Source organism: Lutjanus erythropterus, chromosome 14, assembly GCF_056507025.1.
Source record: "Lutjanus erythropterus isolate fLutEry1 chromosome 14, fLutEry1.hap2, whole genome shotgun sequence".
Classification (NCBI taxonomy): domain Eukaryota; kingdom Metazoa; phylum Chordata; class Actinopteri; order Lutjaniformes; family Lutjanidae; genus Lutjanus; species Lutjanus erythropterus.
In genome coordinates, this window is record NC_139330.1 from 8,057,712 (window position 1) to 8,069,259 (window position 11,548).

Sequence of the window (11,548 nt, forward strand, 5' to 3'; positions counted from 1 at the left end):
GAGAGGGGGTAACCAAGCGTGGCTTCCATCCATCATCACATTACACACGTTGGCCTAGTTTAATGTCCTTTTCAGACTCGACTGGAGACACGCTGGGCCACACGGAAACATGGGAAGCAGCTAATTAGTCTACGCCAACAGCAGAGGTTCACCAGCCATTTACCACTTCAAGGGTGAAATCCTTCCACAGTACTAATGAGGACCGGGTCCATCACAATGGTCTCATCCATTACAAACAGCATCCCATAATGAACAGCAGAGAACAGGAGCAGGTGGAACCTCAGTCTGCTGACGAGCTCAACCATTAAAACAATAACTATGTACATATGGACAAACAAAGGTGTTCACTAGAACAGTAAAGGTTTCTGTGGCCTGTCTCCAGGAGAGAATGCTTTTCCTGGTTCCTTGTTGACCCTTTAATTAGGGTTTCACTTGGAACCCTTTCAGAAGGTTCTACCTTGAATGCAAGAATACCTAGAACCATCTGTGAAAGGTTTCACACAAAACCCCTAAGGGAGATTCGACAGAGAAACCCTCTATTGTGTAATGGTTCCAGCCACAACCCCGTCTGGGGGTTCTATTGAGAACCTTTCCACTGCGAACCCTTTTGTATTCCACAGGTCTTATCTAGAACCCAGTCAGGGGGTTCTATACAGACCTCTTTTAGATTGCAAGGGTTTTATCAAAAAAAACACCCAGGGGGTTCTACTGAGAATCTTTTTATATACCAAGGGTCTTATCTTGAAGCCACCCAAGGGCTTCTACCAAGGACTCTTAGATTGCAAGGGGTTCATCTAGATCGCCCCCAGTGGGTTCTACCAAGACCTGTTTTATATTCCAATGGTTTTCTCTAGGTCTCACCCAGGAGGTTCTACCTAGAACATTCTGTGTTCAAAGGGTTTTACCCATCCATGTAGGAGGTTCTACTGAGAATCCTTTTGAACTTTAAGGGTTTTATCTAGAGCCCACCCAGGGGATTCTTCCGAGAATCCTTTTTATATTCCAAAGGTCTTATCTGGAACACACACAGAATGTTTTACCCAGAACACTTTGTATTCCAAGGGTTTTATCTAGAATCCACCCAGAGAGTTTTACTGAGAACCCTTTTATATTATGGTACAAAGAACCTTCTGAAATACCTTCAGCCTTATCAAGAACCCTTGATGAACCCTTTCTTCAGAAAAGGGTTCTGGGTGGAACCTCAGCCCTTCAGGAAGAGCCTTATAACAACCCTCATTTCCAGGAACGTAAGTGTCTGGCACCGACGCTCTTCACCCTCCAGGACAGTTCTTTCGACCCCGGGGCAAACAGCTGGTGAGCGTGAGAGAGGTTACAGTGCTGAGCAGGTGCTGTAATGTGATGGACTCGGGGAAATTAGTAGAAGAAAGCACCGGGGAAACAGGACACGCAGCAGCATATGTCTGGAGGTTTAACAGAGCCTGAGAGGGAGAAGCACAGAGAAAGCTTTCCTCTCTATGCCTCAGAAATAAGCTGAAAATACCTTTTTTTTCCCCTTTTAGAAATATCATGCAGTCCTACAGTCACTAACTGAACAGCTGTTCACGGTGCATGTGTATGAATACCTGCGGTAGATGCCGTTTTGTCGTCCTAAGATACCTACAGTTGCAGCAGCACTTGAAGCAATTAACAAAAAACACTAAAAACATCAAGAAGTGCCATGAGATGTTGTAATGTGATTATCACTGTACAAGATCCAAAATATGCAGTATAATGACCCACTTAAGTTAATGAGATCTTGACATATTGTAAGAATGTTAGCTCTTCAGTTGCTACAGCCTTTTATTTGTCCAGCTTATTTCACGAACAACTACGTCTACAGCCCGACTGCTTCTTTAATTCAGATTTAATATATTTTGCTTTGCGTGTTTTATATAAGGGATAATGTGCAGTGAGCAGGTCATTATTGTGAAATAAACCGAGACAGGACGAGTCATTTTCACATTATCCTGCTTATTACAGGGCTACTTACCAAAAAAAAATCAATAATTTGACACAAAATATTAATTTCAAAATGATTTTATGGATTTAAAAATGATTTTATTTCTCCTCCAGAGTCTGTCAGAACTGTGTCCATGGCAACAGTCTGTCTATTTGTGTTTTTATTCATAATTCTTCAAAATTATTGAGAGATCATTGTGTTTTTATGTATATATTCCTATATAAAGAATATTGGCTGATATATCGTTATCTGACTTAGGGATGCGTGATAAATATATCAATCAGTATCTGCATACATGAGCTAATAAATATCAGCTAAAAAAAATTATCAGCTTGACTTGCTCACTACATCTGAGTCTTTTTTACGCTCAGGTGTGCAGAAACTACAGGTTATGTGAACTTTTTAAAATACAAAAATGTGAAATTATCTGTTATCTTATTGGTATCGGCCACAAGAAGCAGGTAATTATCTGTTATCTAGCTCATGCATCTGTAATCTGAATTTTTCACTGCCCAGTATCATCATCGGCCCCAAAAACTCAGCATCGGTCAGCCCTAACAATGTCAACACTGAACTCTGGTGAACCCCCTCTGAGGTTTTAGCTCCACCACCTCACAGTCCTGTCAGCCTAATGGTAACGGAAACAGTGAGGAGGATGATGGAGACTCTGCAGAAAAATGTCAAAAAAAGGGGTGCAGCTTAACAAATGCAGCACTCTGTTTCAGAGCAGGACGGCTGCCTGGTCAGCCATACAGCTGCCGCACCAGAGCCGACATCAGACATTACTCTGGCTACTGCTCGCCGGGGTGATCGCCACTTGAGCTGACAGGAGCTCTGTCAGAAACACAGCCGCTAAAGCCATCAGCATTTCATCACCGCACCGAGATGACAACGCACACTTGTTATTTTGTTTGATGGCGAGACGAGACGTGACATGTTCACTACACTGCCGTGAGACGCCAGGAAAGGCAGCGAAACGTGAGTCTCACAGGTAGGAATGAGACGTAGACGAGTGTGTCACGTTCAAGAGAGTGAGTGATGTATGCATTTTCATGTGGCCAAGCGCCCACTTCTACAGACACACAAGTTCTAAATGAATTCTCGGAAAATAAACATCTACGGGGTCTCATTACCACCCTGCTGGGAGGTCAGCGCAGTTTTAAACACAATTGAAATTCTTGGCAAACATCTTGGCAATTGAGATAGACTGGCCCATTACAGATCAGCAGTGTGCATCACCAGTGCACTGGCTCCAGGACCGCAACTAACAGTTATTTTAATCTGCAGTTATTTTCTCAATGGATAAATGAGTTGTTTAGTCTAGAGAATGGTGCAAAATGTTTCCCAAAGCCCATGATGACGTCCTCAAATATCTTGTTTTGTCCACAACCGGAAGTTATTCAGTTTACTGTCATAGAGGAGTAAATAAACCAGAATTCTATCTGTCTATCCTATTTATTTATTTAAGTTTCGCACTTAAAATAGTGTTGGAAATGCAGAAACAAAACGGCTGCATGCTTATTGTACTACCCAAGTTGTTCCAAGATAATTATCTTAAAGAAAAGTTTTCAGCTAGATGGTCAATGTAAGAAGCATAAATCTAAATTAAAACTGTTTTCTGTCACTGCTGCATGTTAAGCAAGAACCTATTCTTTCTCACTGTTTTTTAATTAGACTCCTGTTGTATTATTCAGTGTTGTCAGCACTAATATCTTTCGGTATCTTGTGTTGTTAATTTGATGATCAAATTAATTGCTGCATGTTCTATGAGTCCACCTTTCACCCTGATCCCCACGAGCAAACACATGAGAACAAACAACAGCGCTAAAAGGGACACACCACTTTGCTAACAAAACAAAGGCTGTAATGCTGCAGGAACATGGCCTCATTTCTGGAAAGCAATTCGTAATGCAAACAACACAAACACACAGGGGTCAAAATTTTACCGTGCACAGGCGTCCTCCAGAACAGAGGGGCCAGATGTATCATGAGAAATGCAGTCATTCTCTAACTAAGACAGGTTAGCACTGACACAGAGGGCCTGGCCGGCCTGCCTGCCTGCCTGCCTGCCTGTGCAGCCACACGAGATTGGTTGTCTCCCTGCCATTTCCTGTTTAGTGCTCTACAGTCCACTATCTCAAGCTAATTCAAACACAGAAGGAGTGGGCAGTCAGTAGTGGACTGAGCTACTCAGTTGTTCGACCTACTGGGGATAGATATAAAACTGGCTTCAGTCCAAGCTGCACTGTAATGTTTCTGAATGGATTTCTGAATGATGGTCCAAGACCAGAGTTAGCCAAACCAATATGCAAATCACTTCATTCAACCTTTTTAGCAATATTCTATAAGCTTTTTGCATTGTATAATATTATGTTACTGATCTTATTTTATCATTCTGGCAACTTGAGAGCTCCCAGCCCTGAGACAGGGTCCTCTTTTATGTAGTCTTGCACAGCCGGACCTCTCTCCACAGCACTCAGCGCTCAAGAAAGGTCCAGCTCCACACATACACATTCTGCTATACAGACTTCTGACTTGTTTGCATTTCTTTAAACCAACCACAGACATCATGGGCAGTGCTAAGCCCAGGACGCAGTGATGGTACTGCTGCAAAATAGTGTCAAGAGGGAACTTGTTTTGGTGGAACATCTGCATGTCGGGAGGTGAGCTCTGGTATTAAAAAGACTACATCACCGGTAACAGCTGTTAACTTGTTTATGCTCATACCATTAGCATCCCAGGTGCTACTTCGCCATTTTCAGTGTGTGGGTTGCAGTTCAGAGGTTTTTTTTGTTGTTTCCCGGGGACTTTGAAAATGTAATGCCACTTGGCAGGACTTATACCAGCAGAATGCATCCTGTGAGTCAGACTATCTTTTATGTGATCCTCCTTAAATTTTTTAATATTTGTTTGTTTTTTCTTACAAAGGGTTGTTTTGTAGTTTTTTCACCATGTCTTTTCCTATAAAGCAAAACAGCACAACGTGTCCAGCTCTGTTGTGGCTGTGACGGTACTGTCTGTGTCGCTGTACACATAATGTGACCACGGTGCAGAGAGCATGTGTGTGAATTTGACTGGTACACAATGGAACATGTCACGCTGACCAGCAGGTCACAGGTCAGGGTCGGTCACGCTGAAAACAGGATGGTTCCGGTCTCTGTCCGGCCCATTCGTGCATCCAGACATGGGCACTTACCCATGGCTGAATTATATTACTGCTTTTATTTTTTTTTTACAGTGGTTTAGAATTAGGTTTCGAGAATCATGGAAATTCACTGGCATTGGTAACAATTTCTAAATTTCTGGCATCCCTACATGGTGTGAGTGTGCAGGCGTTACCATTTGCCACTGTACCCATGGCAGTTTATAATGTATGCTAATGTGCAAAGGATCAGCATTTAGCAGGAACAGTAACAGGAACATTGCATGATGTATGGACTGAATTGCATATCCATCAACAAATCAATCACTCTCTACTTTTTTGTAACCATATATATGACTGACTGAAACCCTACACCTCATATTACCTAGCATGAGTGTATGAACCCCCACCCGGGAAAACTCGGATCAATTTTCTCACCCACTAAAGAAAACCCTCTAAATTGCACTTCATGCCCATTAAAATTGCCTCAGTGTACAGATAGTAATCCAATATCAATGAAAAGATGGAGCAGTGCAGCCGCGCTGACCAAAGATTATTAAGACTCGTCTCCAGCAGATACCAGACATGATAAGATCTGAGAACAGACATGCAGGTCATCATCATAAACCTCTTCAGTCCAGCTCCAGCACTGAAATCCCATCAATAATTCTCCATACATGCGAGGTCCACACACCTGTCAATCAGCAGACGCTCTAAGTGAAGAATAAAATCGTTAATTAGCCTTTAGCACGTGAAATGACAGCTAATGTGACAGTCCATTCATCATTTCATGTCAAAATGTTTTGTCCTCCCTACAAAACGTCTCCTCCCACTCATACATGTCTAGGCCTAAATCTGGGATCATAAATGCAGCAAGAAACCAGTTTGTCCATAAAAGGCCGGATTACCTTAATGAAACTGACTGTGGGGACAGATTTATCAATCATTCAACCGTCTTATCACCTTAGTAGCAGCAGACCACAGCTACAAGCTGACAGTCCCTCTCTCTTATCGCACTAATCCGGATAACTTCAGCACTGAGCTTGTGAAGGCAGCGGAGATAAATTAGTTTACTCCTACACTGATTGGATTAAAAGCCAGGAGTGGGCCTCGACCCCCTGGCCCCAAAGACAACAGCCACCCACTGCTCAGCTTTAATGAACATGCCTGCTTAAATGTAAATAAATTACTAATGAATTGGATCTCTCACCACGAAAACCTAAACTTTAGACACAACTAGGGCTGTCACGATCGTCACTGTGTGATTTATCGTGGCCAAAAGAATTCACGACAACAATATTTTTACAATATCTACTGAACATTTTTTAAAAGTAATGCCATCGGTCAAATTCAAGTCTCTGATTGGTCAACAGACTCAATCCAAGGGATCTTGAAATTGCCAGTGAGTGGCTAACAACACGCTAACAACACAGCAACTGTCTTCAACACAGAAAATGGATAAATAACAAAGACACTGGGTACTGGATTTATCAGTATGGATTTATTTGATCACTTCTCCAATAAAAATGCTGCACTTAAAGGCCAGATTTACAAAGCTTCTTAAAGGTTTCAACTGCACCAGAGCCAACATTGTAAAGTGGCAAGACTAGCGTTTGCATTAGCTTAACATTTGCCTTCCCTGCACAGCTTCCTTCAAGTCTGACCTCCTTCACTTTTCCAACCAGCAGGAAATAACAGACCAGACTTCTCTTGAGAAGCTGCAGCATTTATTAAGTGACAAACTGTACATTTACTGCCAGACTGACAACTTACTGCTCCACTATGAGCATCACTGTCGCTCTCAGTCTGCTGCTCACTGTCACCCACTTAGATGCTACTCACACATTATTTACTGCCCTGTTCATTAAAGGAGTTACGCTACACTTATGACAGTATGCTTCAATAAAGTCCAATAAAACATAAAAAGGCAGTTGCAGCAAACTGTCATCATGCAGGAATATGTTGCTTTGTCACAACTAACATTGATTATATATGAATGGATATTTGAAATGTTTTCAATACTCATTTTTCACAACACAGATACTCTGGTAGCTGCACTGTCTTGCTATTTCTTCTCTCCAACAGCAAGTTGACACACAGTCCTGCAGACCCGACACAGTCACGTCTCCTCTCACGTTACTAACTGTGCTGTCTTCCTCTCGTCACTTGTCTCATTTCTACATTCGTTGACATGTTGCAGCCTGGTTATTAGGGTTGGACCGACGGATGATGCCAGCATCCACTGACTGTCTACCATCATAACATTGTGATTTAAAAGTTCCTAAGAACTGATGAAAAATGTAGTCAGCCAGAGAGTGCAAAAATTAATGACTGGTTTATTATAATAGTACCTTGCATCTTATTTACTAAAGGAAAACTAGCATTAAGTACTTCTAAATTTGTAATTAATATTAATATTGTGTTCCACAATGGTCATCGCTACATGCTAATTTGGTAGACACTGCCCAACCCCACTTGTTCTCCCTGTGGTATCAAAACTGGTTTCAAATATCAATATTTTTCAAAGTATTATCAAATATAGATCTTCCAGTATCCTGACAACATTACACTGCAGTATGAAAAAGTCCATACTGTCACAGCCCTACAGGATTTTTTTTAGAGATGCTGGATTGTTTACACAATATTATCATATATGCATTATTAACATGATATCAATATTTCATTTTTTAAATATCACATTTATCATCAATACAGTATACTGCACCACCCCTATACATATGAATATATCAGTGCACATACTATTAAAAAAACCTGTGATTTACAACCCTTTTACAAGGACTGTTTATTTGCAATGACTCAACTCCCTGCCACACTTCAACACAGCAGCATTTTATCTGACAGCTGACTCAATAGTAATCCAGCGCAGGTTAAATGTGAGCCTTGGAGCTCCCAGGCTGCTTTGCATCCCTGTGGATTTGACCCATCATGTCTGCACCACGTTGCAGAAGCAGCACCCGCAGATGTGAGACTGCTCGCTGCTTGAAATGGAGCTCCGGACGTCATATTTGTGTCTTTTTTGAAGAGCACGTCCCGCTAAGAGACCCTACATGTTTAATGGCAACTCATAAGTGTGCGTCCCACTGCAGCTTTATAGACACGAGTCTAGAAACGGAGAGTTCCCACACTGCAGTGAAGGGCTCACAAATGGATACAGAAGCTTGGCTGTCAGACGGTGACAGGCCCGCGTTAGGAGCTGCAGCAGCAACGCTCCGATGGACGAAGACACAATATGACAGGCAAACAAAACTCCGACCTGAGTAGACTGAAATTAAATGAAAACTTATTAGGGGCAAGTCTGCTGAAACACAGTGAGCTGCAACTCACTCTGTTAAATCACTTAGGGTTTAAAAAGGCCTACTTATTTTAGAAGAGGGGAGGATATTATCTCTCCACGGGGGTAAATGTGCTCTATTGTAATGCCTCACAGTGGGTGACAGTAGCACCGAGGTCCGGCGTGGAGATGTGGACCAAGTGAGTCCATTCTGACAGCTACTTAACCTTCCGGCCCGGTTTGTGTCACAAGAAGGAGAGCCTCATTTAATTTCACCAGGCCTGTGGCAAGTGTGCTAGTGTTTGTGTAAGGGAGAAGTAAGAAAGACGGAAAAAAAAACACAAGAGAGGAATGTAATCGCAAGACAAACAGAGAGGAAGAAAAGAACAGAAAAAAAGAAAGAGAATGGAGTCGTGTGTATCAAAGCAGTATTCAGGTATAGAGATATCTGTAATATATTTACTGCAATAAATCATGAAATTAGTCCAAATTAATGCCGAATGTTGCGTCGAATGAGTAAGTGTCTGTTTATGAGTCGTAAGAAATCATTACTAATCTTACAGAAGGAGTAGATTTTAATCGTGGTTAAATTGAGCAAAATATTAATGGAGTCTGGCAGGCAGTGAGACAAGTAGACACTGAACTCAAACTCCAGAGTGTGTATCTTCAGAGCAGTGGGCTTTTGTTTTCAGGTTAACTTAACTTTACATTGACTGACAACTGACAGTTATAAACAGCCGATCAACTTACAGTGGAGGACTTGTCATCATTTGTTTTTGTCATATTACAATGCTGCACACATCACTGGGCTCCTGCAGTGTTTCTGCAGCCTGCCTGAGCTTCCTCAAGTCAGGGCACTTTTGATAACCACTTAATTGTTAAAACTGGCAGAAATGCTGTTTTCAGCCTCTCAAATATGAATATTTCCCACTTTTCTGTGTTTATTATCATGCTAAGCTGAACATCTTTGGGTTTTATACTGACAAAACAAGACATTTAAAGAAATCACCTTGTACTTTGAACAACTGAGATGGAGATTTTTCACTATTTCCTAACATTTTAGAGTAGGGGTGTCAGAATTCCAATAATAATTTGAAAATCAAAGGAAATGAGCTTTCAGCTTCATGAACTGAAAGGCAGAATCTGCAGTTCTCCCAGTATTTGTTTTTCTCTTTAAGCATTGTTTACCAGCAGTTATCCCGGATTTTCTACCACATTTCTATTTTTGAAGAAGAATTTAAAAATGAAACCAATGATCTCTTGACCTTTACAAATCAAAACTCAATAGTCTCACAATAGCATAGCCATCAGTGCAAAATTACAGAAAACAAAAAAGCTTAAATTGAATGATCAAATCATGACCTTAAAATCAAAAGTCATTTCGAAATGTGGATTTGGAAAATTATGACACCCCTATTTTATAGATGGTGCAGCCTTAGATTAAACATGACAGTTAACTTGAGTCTTTGTTGTTATATGATAACTGCTAATAAATAAAACAGTTTGTACAGGGGCAAGTAAAACTTGACTTTAGGCAAGTGGATTTCCAGCCCCTTAAAACAACATTAACATTGAACCCGGTATTCCCAGCTCCAGTGAAGGGGCCTTGCTCCTCTCTCCCAGGCTGCAATCACTTCCTCATTCTTTCGTATTCAGGTCCATCCTGTGCCTCACCTCCCTCCTCAGGCAGCAGCTGCTGTAAGGCTCAGAGGGAGTGGGTCACAGAAGCAGGAACAAGATGTGCAACTACTGCACTGTAGTGACAGTTCTGTAAACACAGTTACCTTCCTGTTATAGTGAGCATTTCTTTCTTTTTTGTGGCTAAATGTATTGCTACAGTGAAGGGGCCCGCATCAGCTTGCAGGAAAACCCAGGATCTCCCAGCTGAATGGGGAAACACCCGCAGGGCGGGTGGCTGGAGAGTCTGACATCATGCAAGTGTGGACTTCATGGAGTCTCATATGTGAGTGTGTGTGTGTCTCTCTCTCACACACACAAGTGTAGTTTCCTCTCTAGCTCTGGGCAGACATTCATTATTCTGAGTTTCTGCTGCTGCACCACACACACACACTGGCTGCAGTTCACACACAGATGAGGGGAACCATCGGTCATGCACAGTCAAGCAAACCTCCAGAACAGACAGCTGCAGCCCGTGAAAACTGCACATCCTTATTGCACAAAACAAAAAAAGACACCCATCCCCGGAGCCGTCGGTAGGAAATGGAACCAGTCCCAACACCTACTGCAGAAACAAACCCTTCGCGTTCAGATTCGCACACAACATTCAGAGCGGCGGAAAAATGCCCGCAAAGTTGAAGGACGCGGCAGAAAAGAGGCGATGCGAGGCTTTATGTTGAAGCAGGGCAGAGAGTCTGAAGGCTGGTTACAGTAAACGGCGGGGCAGCGCCACAGGAGTGTAGATGGGCTTCAGCTCCAAAAAAAAAAAAAAAAAAACTGCATTGCCCGCCTGGCTGTCAAAGCTCCACGTCCCACTGTGGATTAAAATACCCACACGGCACCGGGCTGGGGTGCAGATCATGACTCATCTTGTGCTTCACCTCTCCGTGAAGAAAAAAAAAAAGACACGAGCGGAAAATCTTGAGGCTAGTTAGCTTTACTTCCTTAGCCAGCCAGCCAGCCGCCACCGCTGCTTTTCTCTCCGGTCCAGCCTGCTTGCTACACCTCTTCTCTCTATACACCCCGTGCGCACACGCACACACACACACACCTAACGCACAACACGTCCTGGGACTTACCGGTCTTATGTGCTGATGGTGTCGCTGTGAAGAGACAACAAGTGCGGGCCGGCTGCCGGCCACCGCTCCGCTGCTCCGGGACAACAGGAGTACTGATCTGCACACTTTCGCAGCCATCTCTGTAGTGAAAGCTCGCCGGGGAAGGAGACTGCTGCGGGCGGACCGAGACGCACCGAAGGGAAGAGGGAGGGTGGTGGGCGGGTTGCGGGGCTGGACTACGGCTTCATACACATGCCCAGTGTTGCACCAGTATGCAAAAGATAAAAAAGGCACACTTTTTGTGCTGGTGAATTCAGAAACAAACATGCACGGGCTGCCTGTAATTTGTCGCAACAACAAGAACATCCACTCTACTGAAGGTCACAAAAGTCTGATTATCTTATAATAAATGTATTATA

At 42.7% G+C, this 11,548-nt stretch overlaps 1 protein-coding gene across 2 annotated transcripts in view; it reads right to left on the reverse strand.

Moving 5' to 3' along the window:
* mcu (mitochondrial calcium uniporter) overlaps positions 1-11,329 on the reverse strand; it is a 99,606-nt gene extending 88,277 nt beyond the window's left edge. Inside the window, exon 1 of one of the 2 annotated variants that reach the window (XM_084735175.1) lies at positions 11,151-11,329. In XM_084735175.1, the coding sequence (XP_084591301.1) occupies positions 11,151-11,267 (117 nt within the window). In that variant the 5' untranslated portion in view covers positions 11,268-11,329. The remainder of the gene's footprint in view (positions 1-11,150) is intronic. The other variant, XM_084735174.1, reaches the window with a different exon arrangement.
* Between the last annotated feature and the right edge of the window lie 219 nt (positions 11,330-11,548).